Source organism: Phasianus colchicus, chromosome 21, assembly GCF_987193195.1.
Source record: "Phasianus colchicus chromosome 21, bPhaCol1.hap1.1, whole genome shotgun sequence".
Lineage (NCBI taxonomy): Eukaryota > Metazoa > Chordata > Aves > Galliformes > Phasianidae > Phasianus > Phasianus colchicus.
The window spans coordinates 9,936,159-9,953,145 of NC_143456.1; the positions used below are offsets into that span (position 1 = coordinate 9,936,159).

The window sequence follows — 16,987 nt, forward strand, 5'->3', positions numbered from 1 at the left end:
GCAAGGACCCCGCCGGAGCCGCTCCGCAGCGGGACAACGCGCCCACCGGCCGCAGCACATCCCACAGGGCGGACTGGGCCAGGCCCGGCGTCACCCCTCTCCCCGTCTCTCGGTGTGCCAACGGCCGGGCTCGTCTGGGCCGAGGTCCGAGTCCCGGCATACCTGCGGGGGCCCGAGGGACCGTGAGGTGGGCTGAGCGCAGCAAGAGGCTGAGGCGGGAACTGCCGAGGCAGACACGGGGACGCCGAGGCGGGCGCAGAGGCGGGAACGGCCGACGCAGGGATGCTGAGGCGGAGCGGCCGCCCGCGCCCCCTCGCGGAGTCGCCGCCATCGGCGCGGGACGGGCGCTGCCGCGGTGCCGGCTCGGCGCGCTGCGTGCCGATGCGCGGTAACTGCCCGGAGAGGAGAGGCGAGCGGGGCGGAGCGAGCCGCCTCCTGCCCTCTCTCCCTCCCTCCTTCCTTCCCTGCCCGCCGCTCCCCCCGCCGTCGCCGCCGCCTCTCCTCCCCGGCCTCTCTGATGCCGAGGAATGGATAGAGCGGCTGCCCTGCGAGCCGCCGGCATGCTGGAGAGGAAGGAGCGGGGCGGCGAGGCGGCGGGGCCGGCCGTGCGGGGTTTGCCGGCCGTGCGGAGCACCCTGCAGCAGTGCGGGCTGCTCCAGGACCTCATCGACATCTCGCTGTCCAACCTGCGCGGGCTCCGCACCAAGTGCGCCGCGTCCAACGACCTGACCCAGCAGGAGATCCGCACCCTGGAGGTACGGCGCCGGGGAAGCCCCGCCGCCGGGATGCGCCCGTCCTGGGGCCGGGCCCCGCCGCCAGCGCCGGCAGCCGCGCTCCGTCACGGGCACCGGGCCGGGGGGGGGGAGGAGAACCCCTTCCTCTCTCCCCGGGCGCAGAGGGGAGCGGGGGGACGCGGAAGGGAAGCGGGAAGTGGGTCGGCCGCCTCCCCGGCAGGCTGCGGGGCCTCGCCACCCGGCCGCGGTCCCCTCGGGCCGCCGGCATCGCGGCATCCCGCCGGCGGAGCGCGGCGCCGGTGCCCGCGGCGAGGGAAGGCGCGCCGGGCCGGACAGGTGCGGGAGCCGCGGGCAGGCCGCCATGTGCCCCCGCCCCTCCGCGCCGCTGCTGCCCGGCTGCCGGCCTGCGGCGGACTGCGCGCCCGGGGCGGCAGGTGCGGGGCGAGGCGGGGACCGGAGGTGCTTTCGCAGTGCCTGGCAGAGCCGAGGCGCCGCGTGCCTCGTCCCGGGATGCTGGACGCGCGGACGTTTCCCGCGGGTCTCTGGTGTTTGTTTCTGGTGGCTCCTGCGCCGTCCTTCCAGGCCTGTCTCTCTATCCCTGGCTCGGTTTCACTGATCTAATCCGATCCTCCTTTCCACTCCGTTGGTGTGGCTGACGGCAGCACTGTGGTCCACGCTGGAGAGATGCTCCGCTGTTCAGAGGCGTTACACAAAATCCTTTATGCAGAGAACGCGTGCTTTTTGATGCTTTCGAACACGACCTGACTGTATGCATGAGTGTTTAGAAAGGAACTCGGAGTTGTTCCTTTTGTTTGACCTTAAATACTGAATAGCGCTTCCCTTTGCCTTGTGTGCAGGTAATGCTGCTCCGAGCAGAGTACACAGCTCCCGGCTTGGTCAGAAGTGGAGGCCGGTGCTCCTTTCTCTAGCCCAATACTGGGGGCTGCAGAGCTGGAGCATCAGGCTCAGAGAAGGAAAATCCTTGTAATAGTGAACCTGTAGCAAACATATATGCTAGAAAATCCCTCACATAAATGAAGCTAGGGAAAACAAATGATGGTAGCTCTCAGCATAGCCTCTTAGAAGTCTATTGTTTCTCTCTTCCTCAGCCTTTCTTTCCTCAAAAAAGAAAAAAAAAAAAAAAAAAAAGAAAAAAGTTGGTAGTTCTTTTTCTTCCTGCCACCTCCAAATAGCCTTCAAAAGACTATTCTTCATAACACAGTACTTCTGTAGACTTTTGGCAACCCTGCTGTCTTTTCAGTGCTCAAACAATGAAAATCACCATCAGTTTGGAAAACGATCATCAGTATTTTGCTGGTGGACCCATTCTGAAAGGAAACCTTTAATCACAGAGCCCAAAGGCCTGCTATCATCTTCAGGTTGTTCTGAAAGCAACAAAAATTATTGCTAGTGATAGTTATCGAGTGTGTGTCTGCATTCCTTAAGCAATTATCTGCTTAAACCAATGGGTGTCACATTCGCTGGTGATCATAAAATTTGTCCCTCATCAGAAGAATCTCTGATGTGCTCCCCAGAACGTGATTTCTCTGGGAATTCAACCAAGTGCTGAATCCCTGCCAGCCCATGAAGCTACGGGAACAGGTACGGACTCTCTGCCCTTTGCTCTCTTCAGTTGCCTGTGCCTGAAGACGTGATGTCAAGCAGGGGCTGAATCTCACTTAGTGACTGTGCAGTCTGAAGTGGGTTTGTCTGCCGCTGCTGAGCACAGAACTGGGCTGTAGGAATTGAGGGTCTGCACTTGTTTTCATGTTGTGATTTCTCGTGATGTACCATGGGGACTCCTGGAGGGCTGCAGGGCTGCCCCAGTAACAGGTGGCCTTTGTCATGGTGCTGGTTGTCATTGTGCCATATTAATGTGTGCGTATGTGTTCATATGCATTTGGCTATCCGATCAAGTCAGTTCAGCAAGGTGCTCCAATACTGCACAGAGCCAGCGTTAGCAATAGCCTGACTGCAGCGTGCGGTCACTGTGCAGCCTGTGAGCAGCTCCTTGCCAGGCACTAGCAGCATAATGAGAAGCTGCAAATTCAGAAATCTCCAGGAGCCACTGAATGGCTTCATGGATCTGCATAGTGGCTACTGGTGGTATGGCTGCTGGGCCTGCAAACCTCGCTGGTGCTTTGGTTTGTTCCTAAATGTCTCATGTTCATGTGCAGAAATGTCTTTGTAGAAAAAGAATTATGAGAACTTAGCTGCATTTGTATAACTGGTAAACTGTAAGCAAAGCCACAGGGATGTGATAAAACCATGAGATAGATGCAAGGAACAAACTGGAAGCAGGAAGCACTACTTTGGGAGGGGAGGAGACTTAACTCTAGAAGTTAAGTGGCTCCTGCAGCCAAATACCAGGCTGCACGTGTCTTTTGAAGACAGTCCAATGTACTACGTCAAAAATCAGTTTTGATTAAAAACAAAAAGTGAAATTGATAAAGAACAAAAAGCAGAGGAAGCTTCTCTAATATAGTCAGTACATAGTTCTTGTACGTTGAAAACTTTCATAATGTCTAGTTTTGGTATCAGAAGTGTGAATGTGACAGGTGAAGGGACATCTCCTTGAACACAACATTCTGTATCTGTAAACAACAGATGTTCTGACCAAACAGGTGTAGCAGTGAATGCTGCTGGATGAACACGGCTGTCTTAAACCCTGTGTTGTGCAGATGAGACAGCAGTGCATCCTCACTGCCACTTCTGGTTCCCAGGTTAGCACAGCCCTGGAGTAAAGTTCTGAAAGCAGTAGCACTATGAATTGAATTAGCAACCTAAAGCACCAGTGAAAAACAAATCTAAATGTATGTTACTTTTTACCCAAGATCTACTATCTTTATCCTTTTTCCTCTGAGTCTTCTCAGCCTGTCATGTACATCACATGATTCATGATGTGTGTGTACTTCAAAGTTAAGAACGTCAATATAACTAAAGGTTAGGTTTGTGCACGTTTATGTCCCTCCCAATTTACTGAAATGCATCAAGTCCTTCCTCATTCCTCTTTGTGCACAAGGTCTCAAACTGAAGCACACAGTAGATAAGGATGTCAAACTGGAACCCCAGCAGGAAAAAATAAGCACTCATCAGTCTAAAGATGTAGGCAGAACTTTCTGTAATATAGAAAGAAGAAGGGGGAAAGAAAGGACTGTGGGAATTACTTAAAAGTAATGTGCTTAGATATGTTCCATGAGCTGAGCCCGTTTCACATGTATGAAGGCTGTTTCTTAGAAGGGCAGGGAGTTTCCCTGTAGTACAAAGTAGATTGTGCTGGCTTAGTTACTAGTGGAGTAGGTTCTCTGATATCATGAGGTCTTGTATTTTCTTAATTTTTATATGTTTTACTGAGTAAGTGCTTGAGTGTTTTTACCCTACACTTTGGTGTATGGCTTTCTTTCAGTTCTGTTCTCGCAGGTTTACTCATTTCTCAAGTGGACTACAAAACTGAAGTGGAAAATAATGAGAGCAAACAATTTCTTGCCATGGGGTAAGCACCCAGTGTTGCCCCCAAATATCTTTGCAGAAAACCAACTGTCACTGTTATTAACTCTGTAAAACTGGTTTTGCAAAATTAGGGGTATAATATTTTAGCTCGGGTTTTTTTTGTTTGTTTGTTTTGTTTTTGTAATAGTGACATCTTTCTGCGTCTGTCTGACAAGGAAGCTGCTAACAGGACAAATTCTCCAACACTGCTAATTGCAACAAAGATGAGGCAGAATTAGGCTGAACTGAGACCTAGAGTATGTTTAGATTGGAGATACATTTTCTTTCTACCTCGATTCTTACATCAGAAGAGCTAACTAGTGTGCTTCTGGGAAGGAAGCAAACTGGTTATGGTGGGAGTGTCAGGGTGGAGCAACAGCATGCATTGCTGAGATCTGCCTGCTTTTAAGAAAACTGCTTTAATGCTCTCTGGCTGACCTACGTCTCTGATGGAGACACCCTTGGCCCAGTGTGCAGAGATCACTTCGACCACTTTCTCAGAAATGTCTTTTGTTCAGAACCTCCAGAAAACATAACACCAGGTTAGAAAGCCTGGTTGGAGCTGTGCTGTGTCACAAATAAGTCTATGACTCCTCAAATCAGTCTTTCAATTTGTCTGAATGATACCTGTAGATAAAATATGTTTGAACTTGCTTTATCATTATCTTCACTCACTTGGTAATTTGAGTAGAAAAGGCTTATCTCTTAACAACCAATCTCTAAGCAGAAACAAATGCATTGAAAATGAGGGGAGGAATGGAAGGTGAAGAACTGTAATTGTCCAAACTTGCAGACTGGAAGTTGGTTATGTGGTATGCATAAGAAAAGAACGATTGTGTGTTTCTAAATTTTAAGTAGTGGGAGCAGTGAACCTTTCAGGCCAAACTGCAACCTGTAGCCACATGTTTATAAGCCCTGCTCAGCTGAAAAGACTTCCTTTTCCAACAGGTCTTATGTAAGAGATGTTCTTCCCTTACTTCATCTCATTTTTTGCATATATGCAATGCATTTGTTTTTTCTGAGAGGTGAGCAGAAAGTTTTCTTTTTTTCCTACATTTGTGCATCTATTTGTATGAAATAGGTTTCAACAGAGAATCTCTTTGACTTGGAAGGAGAGAGAACCATGTGTTATTACAAAGTCTGTAGACATCATCTGTTCTTTCTAACAGCATGTCTCTGCATATGATCAGAATTTGTACATTGTAACAAGTTAGCTTATGTCCCACAATTAATTTTATATAAATGTTTACATACGAAGTCATCAGCCATGTTTTAACATACCTGGGATAAGCCCTGATGTGTAGGCTGCCATCACAATGAAGATGCAAAAAGGCTTTCTCTTCACTTTTTAAGCTCTGAATGTACTGACTTGACTGGACTCTACGAAGCGCTAAATGGGGAGCAGGAAGGAGAGTATCACCGTAAGTCTTCATAGTGCTTTTGGCTCCAAAATTCTGTTGCTGCTGGATTGTGTTACAGCAGAATTATTTCTGCTTGGAGCCAGCTTGGAGGTCCTTACAGCAGCTGAATTCAGTGAAGAAGTTCACCGGTGCCTGAGTTAAGACCTCTGTATGTACGTGCCTGCACACACTAACAGGAACCCACAGGCTGTCGTGCTTGACAAGCCTCGCTCTCCACATACAAATTCTGATGTGTATTGCATGTTCAGAATTGATGCAATCAGGCAAGTAGCCCAGCCTCAACTCCAGTTATATCTAGCTAAACCTGTGGCCGTAACCAGTTTTGCATAGATAGCACTTGAACAGAGCTTGATGTGCTACTCAAGTTCAGACGGCAGCAGGTAACTGCATTTTGCACAACAAAAGCCCCAGTGAGTGTTAAGGCTGCGTACGGGTGACAGATTTACAGATATGAGTCAGCATGGCGGTACATAAATTTATCACCTGTTGTTCATAAGTAGGAACAATTAACAAAAGTCTTGCAACACGCAGAATTATTTAGGGAATAGTTACACTTAAAAATATATTGACACCATAGACCATGTGATCTTTCAGATGCTGGTGGGATAAAACTTACTTTCTTTAAGGCTCAGGTTTCCCATCCTTTTTTTCAGCCAATATGGGAGCTTTCTCTTTCCAAAAGATAAATTATAATGAAATCATTCTTGGCTATCTGTCACTGTTTTGGGGATTGGAGAATGTATTGGCTAGATTACTGCTGTGGTGACGGGCGCAGCACAGAGTGATGTATAGATGACACCACCCAGAGATACTGACTCAGACATATCTTAGAGACTTTCCTCCTAGCCCATTTCTCATTCCCATGGAGTAATCCCACATGACTAGCAGCTTCAGCAAAGCAGTGGCTTAGTTGCCCCAGCTGGTAAGCGAGGAAACAGGATCTTTGACTCTGGAAGCACACCTGTTCCAAAAGATGGACTGCCCTTTCAAGATGCAACTCCTGAGCCGGGCTGCTATGCCATTTACAGATGATCCCAGAGGGTTATCCTAGCCCAGCAGTACTCTCATAAGAGACATGAGAAACACTTGTTTCCTGCAAACTGAAGCCATGATGGCAGGTAAAAACTATAGCTTTGCATTAGAAATGCCCGCTCCTACATATGGGCTGAGAATTTTTTAGTTTGACTTACTAACACTTTTGATCAGTCAGAAGTGATTTGGGGAAGGGATTGCAGCAAGAGTATAGTGTAGAATATGTAGTCAGATGTCTGACACAAATACACTTCTAATGAATGAGAGGAAAAAAGAAACAGCTTCCTGCCTTCTCAGCAGTGATTTTCCTAAAAGGAGAAAATAAGGAGTTTCATGTGCTTCTTATTCTTATACTTGGGGAAGTTGTTGAAATTACAGAGTTGAAGGCTGGGGGCCGAACCCGAATGCAGACTCGTGGCATTCTCTGTCCAGTTGCAACAAGTCTCCAAGAATAAAACAGGTGAATGCTGCTCATTGCTTTGAAATGTTTTGTGAGCAGAGGTCAGGTGTCTGTCATTCCTTTTCTCTGTAGAGAGGAAGTCTAATTTGCACTGTGTGCATCTCATGGACTCTTAGTAGAATAAGGAATCATGCCTTGATAAGGGGCTAGAGAGTGCCTGTGATCTGATGATTATTCTATGATTCCTAGTTATCTCAAGTGGAATAGCTCTAATAGCAGAAACTGTGAGATCTGCTTTAGAGGCACTGAGGAACCTTGCTGGGATGCAGCAGATCCAGGCTCTCAGTTGGGTACGTGACATTGCCAGAAGAACTAATTGAGCACAGCTTTCAGAATGCAGCCAGGAGGTGGACAGGGCAGTTTGCTGCTCTGTGGTCTGAATCCCTGAAAATGCTTGGAAGCCTTTTTCAAGGAAGTTTTAAAGGTTGGGCAAGCAGTTTCCTGCCCAGTCCTACTCTTGTTATTTGCTTCTAAAACATGGGTTTGTTGATTTATTAAAGAACTTTCACTTCTGTTTGAAGCAACCTAAATTTAGAAAGGAAGTCTTGGGCTTCTCATTGCTGCTGTGCGTGTAGGCTATTGTAGAGGCTTGCAGACTCCAGTGTGAGGCTGTATTTTGAGCTACTAGTTATGCTGACTAAACTAGAAAGAATAAATAATAAGTATTTATTTCCAGATGGAGAACTTCCTTTAGGTGTAACAACTGCAAGTTATTAGGTAGGGGATGTAAACGGATTGGTCAGTAAGTAATTACTGAAAGATGTTAAGATGTGTGGCTGTATCCTCTACGCTGACCTACGGTGCTCAATAATTTATCCATCCTTAACGAATTGAGAATTTTCTATCAACAGTTTTCATCTTCCAGAACAGTGGGTTTTTTCCTCTTTTTACCTTGTTAGTAAGCTAGAGGGTTAAACTCTGCTTTAGGAGATAGTTGCAGCTCCACCAAAATAAGCAGAAGTTCGTAAGTTTTTGTTGCTTAGAGTTTCAGGGAAAAGAGAAACTGTTTTTGACTGAACTTTCCACAGAAGACTTCTGACTTTCAGATATCTGCTTTTAAAAACTTCATCAGCTTTATGGGCCATTTGTCTTACTGATCAAAACTGAAACTTTCCGCAAACTAAAACACTTCATACAAAGACCTGCACAGTTTCGATGGAGGTAGTTCTGAGTGCTTCAGGCCAGCACCAGTTAGTAGCATTAGACTCTCTTAGTGCAGGTGCAGGTCAGATGCAGTATTTATTTTCCTAATTTTAGTGAATTCTGGAAGTTATATTCTTGTCTGTTTTCCCTTGTTTTAAGGAAACAGCTGACACTGAGATAAACCAAGGTGAGCACAAACACCAGAGACTTTGCATTTCCTTACACAACAAAGCTGGAAGAAACCCCAGAGTGGATGTCAAAGGGCTTGCCAACCGTGTTTGTATTAAATAAGGATATTATGTGTGTTAAAACTGGCTGAGTGCTGCAGGCCACTATTGTATTGCTGGCATTTTGTATGGGTATAATGAGGCAGATCTTCTGCAGGCCACCTGCCATTGCAACCTGAGTTCCTGGACCATCTGCAGTCATGGACAATGACCTGGACAGAGTCTACAGAGCTGAGGTTTGGAGGGAGAAAGAAGATTTTTTTGTAGTGATGTTTAATGCTTGTCTGTAGCGATAGTTACCTGTTTGCATCTAACCAAACAGGCCTTTTCTGGTACCAGCTGCCATTCTGCAACTGAAGGCACAGCTAACTTGGCTTAATACTTCTGCTAGGTTGGTAGTAGTATTTAGGTTTTCAGTCTTATGGAAACTTAATCTACAGCATTATCCTGCTGCCAAGACATGCAACAGTTTCAATGATGTGTTCTTTCCTCTTCTTTTTTTCTACTGTGTTATTCAGGTTGCCCTATTGGCCAATAATGACTAGTTTGTGATCTGAAGCTAAGAGCTTTGAAGTTAATGGTTTCCTCACAATGTAAGATTTCAAGTTAAAGGTAGTAGCATCTATTCCTTCATTCCTTTGCCAAGAAATGAGCTACTGGGGCAAGACCAATGCAGTGGTGATGCAGCACTGCTCTTAGGTGAAGCCCACTGTAGTGTTTGAGAGCTCCTTACAGCTCTTGTGCTCTGTATCAAACTGTCTTGCCCTGCTTCTTAGTGAAGGAGCAAGCTCCCCAGCCTGCCCGTAACATTCTACTATCAGATCTCCATGGTATCCTTACAAACACGCTGAGAAGGGTGAGTTGAGGGAGACTTAACATCTGGCTTCAAAGCATTCAGTTTTTTGTGGCAACACTGGGAAGAAAATAAAGACCTGGCAATTAGAAGGTGCATTCGTTTCCTAAAGCAGTGTACAGAAGTTACTCTGATTGTTGATGAGATGGATGACTTTGTGATGCAGTGTAGCAACTAAGAGCTATTTGGAACAGGACGAGAAGACTTCAGGAGGGGAAGCAGTGGCCCAGGTGTCTTTGTGATGGCAATTCCAGCTTGCAGGAATCATGCAGTAAGAGCTCTGAAACGTGCTGACCAGCCACTGCTGCAGCTGCTCTTGCACAAATAGTTCAGGCTTAGCACACTGCTGATGTAAAGATCTCTAGGGGAAGAAGAAAATGTCTGCTACCTGTCCACCTTCAGAGGCCAATTTTTTGCAGCCCCTCACTTCACTTACTCTAAAACTGCGTAAGACATGACAAGAATGCTGGCTTGCCCTGTGAGTGGGGGCAAAGGCAGACAGACCCTATTCTGATAGACTGGAAGTGTCCACGATGTGATATGTGTTTCCAGATGCTTCACTTTCTGCCTTGTCACAGAGCTTTGTCACCTGGCTTCAGCACTGCAGACCTCAGAGACCCCACGGGAGATCCTGACTCAGCAGTTCTGCACAGTTCTGTCTTGCTGAAGCCTGCAGCTGTAAAACCAAGGTGCGGGGGGGGGGAAGCACATGATAAAATGCATAGTCTGATCCCTCCTCTGTATTCATCACAAATCCCATGCACAATAAATAGGCTGGATCAGCCTTTTTTGTCATCCTGTCATCATGAGAAGAGCCTGGTGTGAGGTCTCTAACATACGAGGCATGGCCCCTTTATACTGCAAATAACCATCTCCACATTCAAACTGTATTTTTCAGGGTGAGTTAGCAGCACAGTGCTTCCTGTCAAAGGGCCTGTGCTGTGGGAACAGTATCAGCAAGCACTGCAAGTCTCTGCATTGCTAAAATTCTTTGGAGTTCTTCTAAATGCTGAGCCTGACTCCAGCTGCTTAATGAAGTTTGCTGTGGCTCCAAGATTTATCTGGCCTCAAATTTTGAGGCAGAGGACATGGGGAAAATTGGAGAGCTGTTCTAATGGATGAGGGATTTTGAAATTTACCAGTGAGAATGGCTTGTTTATTTGGGGAAAAAAAATGCTGTGGCTTTTTCCTTGAAGTCCTGACACCAGGACAGTCCTTGTTCTCTGAAGTTATGAAACAGTGAGGAGACTTCACAGGTTAAAATCTGAGGCCAAGTGAAATGGGGTAGAAAGAGGCAGGTTGATCAGGGACCAGTTGGTGTTTTTGTGGTTGGTTTTGCTTTTTTTTTTTTTAATCTTCACTGCTGGGGTTTGGGGAAGGTAGTTGGTAATACAGTCTCAAACCTGCTTCCAGATGCTGACAAATGGGCTATATACATGCATCTGTGGCAGAGAGCAGGTATGAACCCGTATGACCAAGAGATGATTTATTTTGGTTATTGTATCCTATAGTACAAGCAACAGTTGTTCTTCTGGGTGCATACATTGATAACTTTTTAAAAAGTATTGAATCTTCTATTGGAGCAGTTTCCACTCAGCTTTCTGCACTCAGCCCAATTCCCATGTTTACCATAACTTTGTTTTGCTACTCAAAAGAATCAGCTCAGATCTCCTGTGCCCAGAGCCTGAGACCCAACTTGGCAGCCTATATCAATCTACCCCAGCCAAAAATAAGTATGACTTTGAGGTCAGGGCATTCCTCTCTTTTGAAACTCCATCCATAGTGTGTCTACTGCTGCATGACTTGTCCAAGTTTGACCTATTTGTAGAATAGTATATATCCTATCTGCTGCTCATCACTAAATGATGGGGTGAACGCTTTCTAGCCCAGCTGCCTAAGATATTAGGTACTTACTCTACAAATGCCCAAATGCCACTCGTGAGAACACCCAGTACTCTTGCTGCTGCTTCAGATGCCCAAAGGCAGAAAGGAGAAATGACTTCCATAAAAGCCAACATCAGACAAGACATCACAACTCAATGCAGATAAAGGTACTTTTTTTCTGAATTGTTTTCTCATGTTCTGATGAGCTTCCACTTGCCACCTGCCCTTTAAACACTTGTCATACCATTATCTGTTCTTTCAGAGACAATTCAATTAGATCTTTCAGTAGGTTTTAATCAAGTGTTATGGAGTTGCTGGTAAATTATTTACAGCCATATCACTTGATATAACACTTGGTCTGCTAAAGCTATCACGTAAGTGACCTACAAAGAGCACAGCTGGCTTTAACTTAGGACCCCAGTTATGTTCCTTGGGGTTATTCAGTTGGCATTAAATGAATGTCAGGGTATGTGAGCCCATGTTTCATGTGCAGTAATACATACTGAATATGGCTGTGCTGAAAACAATGGAATTGAAGCACGTTAAAACAAGAGTTAAGAGCTGAATTTAGCTCTACTCTGCTGACTCAGTTCTTTTATAAGTGCCTTTCAAGGCTGAATACCTTAAACAGTGTGGCCTTGACCCTCACTTGATGATCCTGCTATTTTAACAGCAGTGCTGTCTGTTTGTACTGTCTTCAGACTTGGTCTGATGTAAAATAAGTGTTTTTTTGACAAGCAAGGTAATAGGAAACAGTACTCAAATAGGAAAGCAAAGTGTGGTATTTGTAGAAGACAAAAGGATTATTTCTCTGCCTTATTGATGGAAGCCAGTACCAGGAATTGTTAAAGGTGAGTACAAACTCATGGATATCAAGTCCTATCCAAGCCCCATATGAGCAAATAGAAGTTGGATGATCAGGTGGACTTGTTAACTCAGAGCTCAAAAACTGAATGTTCTGTTATTAACTACATGAATAACAGTGTTACATGCATTGCTCTGACTCATTGTACCAAATTTCCTAGCTTAGCTGAATGGCTTCTGGATTATACAGCCTATAACTGTAATCCTGCACAAATGTATCAATTCTCTGTTGTGATCAGGGACTGTTTCAGGCTGTTTTGAGATCAGCTTTGTGAGAAAGCCCCAGCAAGACCAAGGATACCAGCCTACCTACACACAAGTATAGAACAACCAAGTGCAAAATTTGATATAGTTAACTTGCATAATATTTGAAACTAGGCTTAAAAGAGAAAGTAAGCATTGTTGGAGTCCCCTCTCCAGTTCTGCCATTGCTGGTTTCCAACCTACGAAAACCTTTAATCATCTGTACTGAAAGTGTGCTGTGCTCAGAAGGCGGATGCTTTGAGATCAAAAGTTGCAACTTCTCCAGATCCACTACACAAGGACAAAGAACAGTTACCAAGATTGCAAGACCACACAACAAGGACTTTTAATTTACTTCTTCATTCCCTAGAATGGCCAAATCCAACATAGTTTAAACTAAAAGGAACTGCAGGCAGTCCACCTATTAATGAGAGCATTTCTACTCTGCAGTTTTTCTAATCTTTTCCAACAAGTAGGTAGGGCAGACTTTCAGAGAAAGTGCTTGGTAGTCCTGGTGTTCCCTAGTATTTGGGAGGCAGGATGAAGATAGGAGAAGAAGGAACTTCACTTCACTTGCACTGTACACATTGCACTGTAGTTCTCACGTGGGAATGTATCACAGATGGCACGGTTATGAGACAAATGCAGCCTTAGCACTGCTTATCTGGGTCTGGTATATGAAGCAAACTTGTGACAGACTATCTGCTAGCCTGAATGTTCAAACTCAGGTGAAACTGTAAGGTACCTTGTTTTATAGCTTGGTCCTTCCTTTCAGCTGCTGTGTAACCCTAAAGCTTTTTCCTCTCTCCTCCCAGTGCTGCATTTGTTGTCTCCATATACATCATCGCTGATCTGAGGCTTTGTGCAGCTGCTAGGAGTATTTGCCTTTGCAGCAGAAAGGAGGCTGCTCCATGTTACTGAAAGTGCAGCAGTTTCTCCTTTCCCCACCCCCAGAGTTGACTATTATTTATGCAACATGATCTAACCCAGATCGGCTGGGAGCTGATGGTCCAGAGTTCATTTCCAGTTATTATTGTAGTATGGAGTCAGTCTGGTTAGAGGCACTTGTTTCCAGCACAAAGCATATACCCTTGGAGAGCATAAACAAACTCTAGGTCACTTTTACTTAGCTTCATAAAAAAGATTTCAGCTAAAAGGAGAAGCAAGCTAGTTTTGAGGCACTGTGAGGAGCTAGTTCAGCAGTCATCTGTTGTAAGCTAAGTAGGGCCCCTTCCAGTAGAAAGGAGATAGAAGGACCACTAAGCTCTAAAATAGCAGTGGAAGTTTGCCTTTTTAGTCTCTAGAGATGTATTGTACAGTTCTTACCTTTGCCTCAGTTATATGTTCAAACTCCTGAATTAGGGCATATGTGAATAAAACATATGCGGAATTACTTTGCTGGGCTGGGGGGCAGAACTCAATGGCTATTTCTGACTTGAACAGCAGAGCAATTACACCTGCTGTCACAACCCTGTTCTGGTATGTGGGTGTAGCTACTCTGGAGTTCAGTCATCCTAGCTACCACTAACCCAGCTAGTCATCTTAACCAATTTTTTGTTTTCTTTTTTCAATTTGGGATACTACCAGAAATACTAAATAGACAAGACTCTGGCTTTGAAGGCTGGCATCTATAGAAACTGGTCTCCTAGACTGGAGATAAGAGGCTGAACTTAGATATTCACAAAATACTCACATCTAACATTGAGTACCAACTTGGCCCTCTGTACAGCCTTGACAACAGTAAGACAATTGTAAGCATAACCAGCACAGAAACACTGAAGTAGTAAGGAAGCTGGGATACTTAGACAAAAGAGCCTCCTTCAACTCTAATCATCTGCATGCTAACAGGAGTTTTAGGTTTGAGACTGAAAAGACTTTGTATGGCTCTGAATCTGTACTTGGAGATGAGGCTACTTCATATTCAGTAATTCACACTCGTACCACCTTCTAGGTGGTAATCTGTATGCTGCTCTGGAAAGCAAGGGGTCAGGCAGCTCATGGAAACCAGTGTCATGAGAGGCTGTTAAATTCAAAGGCAAAGTTTAGTAGGGCAGCACGGAGTTGGGAAGGGCTGCCTCTCAGCTGGACAAACAGGTCACACAGGTTGCAGACACCCTGTCCCAATGAAAGCAGAGCACCAAAGCTGCGGGATGCTCTCAGGAGCAGCACCAATACTTGGTGAGATCAAAGGTTAGCAGTTGAGGCTTCATCAAGTACTACAGTGTTTAAGTTTTCTTTAGCAAGAATCCATCATTATAGTTATTAATGTTAATTAAGTTTATCTTACAAAACACTGTCCCAGTGTCATCAAATGCAGTTTCTAACCCATGATAAACAGCTTTGCTTTTGGTCCCTGTTGTAGTCTTTCCTTGCTTTAGGGAGACACCAACTTGGATATCGGGTTCCAACCATTTCTACCCTATTTAAGGAACAGAGGTCACATCCTGCTTTGTCTCTGTAGATGGGACTCCTACTCTTCCTGTTGCCTCCTGTCATTTTCCTGCAGAATAGCAGGGAGAGTAGGAAGCAAAGCAACCCAGTCCATTAGAAAACGTTATGCAGCAGTCACAGAAACCCAGTAACTCAAGAACAGTTTTACAGCACAGTCAAACAGTTAAGTTTTTGCACATAGCTCACCTCAGTAATTTTAAAAGAATCAGGAAAAAGGCAATAAAGACTTTCTGCAACACCATTCTTCTGTTTCATAGCATTTCCCCACACCTCACATTAAACTCAAACTTCTTCAAGTAGTCTTTCATTTTCGTTACAACACAGACTCCTTCAGAGGGATGGTCCTGGGGTGTTAGAGAAGAGTTTCTATCTGTAATCTACTGCAGGAAGGTGTCTCCTATGTTTCTGGGTGATTGGCTGTCCAAAATGCTGTTCTCCCTTGTTTGCAAATGCATGGAAGTAAGTTTCTTAAACTGTATTAAATCTCACAAATCTTAAGCATTCTGCAGACAGCTGAGTTAGGTGAACATACTAGGAGTGTAAATGAATACTTCTCCACTAGGAAATCAGGAGTGTTTTGAGGAGAGGTCATTCTTGAACTGAGGATACCTCAGGCATAACTGGAATTCCTGTGTTCAGTGTGCTGTAGCACAATTATGAGATGCACTCAGCATTACTGCAGGAGGGTTGTTTTGGGGATACTTGCCTGAAGGGAGGTGTGCCCTAGGCTTCCTGGGCTAAGAGCTCAGTGTCCCTTTATGTTGTCTACCCACTTGTAAGAGAAAAGAGGTTAGTCAGCAACTGTGATGTTGTTGGTTCTGAGATGGCAGAAAGGGTAACCTGAGGACATGTGGTACTGCAGAAAAAGAGGGAACTGGAAGGATAAGTTGTATAGGTTTATGTGTTTGTTTACTGAGAAGGAAAGAAAGCTAACCAGGCAAAAATGCTCTAAGTGTGATTCCCACTTACTAATGGCATATCCAGCCCTACAGGAAAGAAAACGAAAATTCATACAGTTCATTTTATTTTTGAGTTGTTTCAGAAACCTTTGGCAGAGCTGAGCTGTGGGTGATCAGCTTTCTGCTTGGTGGCCTGTATTTCTGCAGAAGATTTTTCATTCTTGTATTTCCTGCTTTGACTGTGCCTTAGAGTGTTAGACGTAGTGCTTAGGAAGCATCCTGTAAAACTTACGAGCAAACTGAAAATCTCTGATCTCTAGTGCATGGCAGATCACTGCCATTTTTCTTAAATTCTGAACTAAGGATGCGTTGCACAGGTCCAAAATATTTTGAGCAGAGGTGGGGGTTTGGCGTACTTTGAGTTTTTTTGACAATCCCAAACTGCAATTTCGTAGTTGGTTTGCTGTTTTAAAAGACACTTTCAGAGAACATGGCAAGTTGCCACATTCCAGTTAAGCAATTTCCTATAGCTGACATTTTTTTAAAAAAGCATGTTGTTTTCTCAGCCATTTCCCTCCTCCGTTTTCACTGGAAGATGCAAAAAAAAAAACAAAAACCAATAAAAAACAAAAAACAAGAACAACCTGCAACACAGAAGCCCCAACCCCTGTATTAACACTCAGACATTTGAAGAGAATGTTCTTTGGGAAATTATGGAAGGCCAGTGTCTATCAGCAGCATGCTTTTGTATGTGGATTCATTGCATAACATGAACATCTCTTCACTGATAATATGAAGTGGTATGAAGTGGTAGGGAATGCTTCATAAAATATATGTTGTAAATTAAAAATAATTTATTTTTACATATATTTTTTTTGTTTCTGAATGGATCGTGTATTTAGAAACAGGGTATTGCTGCTAAGCCTGAAGTTTTCTAGTCATTCTGGAGGGAAGTGCTAGCATAGAAAAGTGCATGGTGGGCAGCCAAACTGATTGTGTCAAGTTCCCCAATGCTTTTATTTCTAAGCCAGACAACAGCATTGTTTGGGTACCAGACAACACAAGCAGGACCTAATCCAGCATTCTGGGGAATCTGTGAAAATTCCAGTATTGTCTGAACCAGATCACAGCTGAAAAGCTAGTAACAGTCTGCTGCTTCTCATTTGCACTGCTGGATCCCTCAAACATTTGTAGGCCTTCACCAAGTTTCTGGCCTTGTTACTCTGGAAAAGCACTGTAAAAATTACCTCCAGGAGTGTTTTGTACCCCACGCAGCAGGAGGCAGAG

General features: G+C 44.9%; 2 protein-coding genes across 4 annotated transcripts in view; one reads left to right on the forward strand and one right to left on the reverse strand.

Annotated features, from left to right (window-relative positions):
• The window catches only part of NOS2 (nitric oxide synthase 2), a 109,694-nt gene that overhangs the window by 30,172 nt on the left and 62,535 nt on the right, over window positions 1–16,987 (reverse strand). For 2 of the 3 annotated variants that reach the window (XR_016459183.1, XR_016459184.1), the window contains exon 30: window positions 5,505–5,613. The exons of the other annotated variant lie outside the window; for it this stretch is intronic. The gene's annotated coding sequence lies outside the window, so the exon portion shown is untranslated. The remainder of the gene's footprint in view (window positions 1–5,504; window positions 5,614–16,987) is intronic. 3 annotated transcript variants of the gene reach the window in all.
• The window catches only part of KSR1 (kinase suppressor of ras 1), a 57,495-nt gene continuing 40,827 nt past the window's right edge, over window positions 320–16,987 (forward strand). The window contains exon 1 of the mRNA XM_031591423.2: window positions 320–755. Coding sequence (XP_031447283.1) covers window positions 528–755 — 228 coding nt within the window. The 5' untranslated portion in view covers window positions 320–527. The remainder of the gene's footprint in view (window positions 756–16,987) is intronic.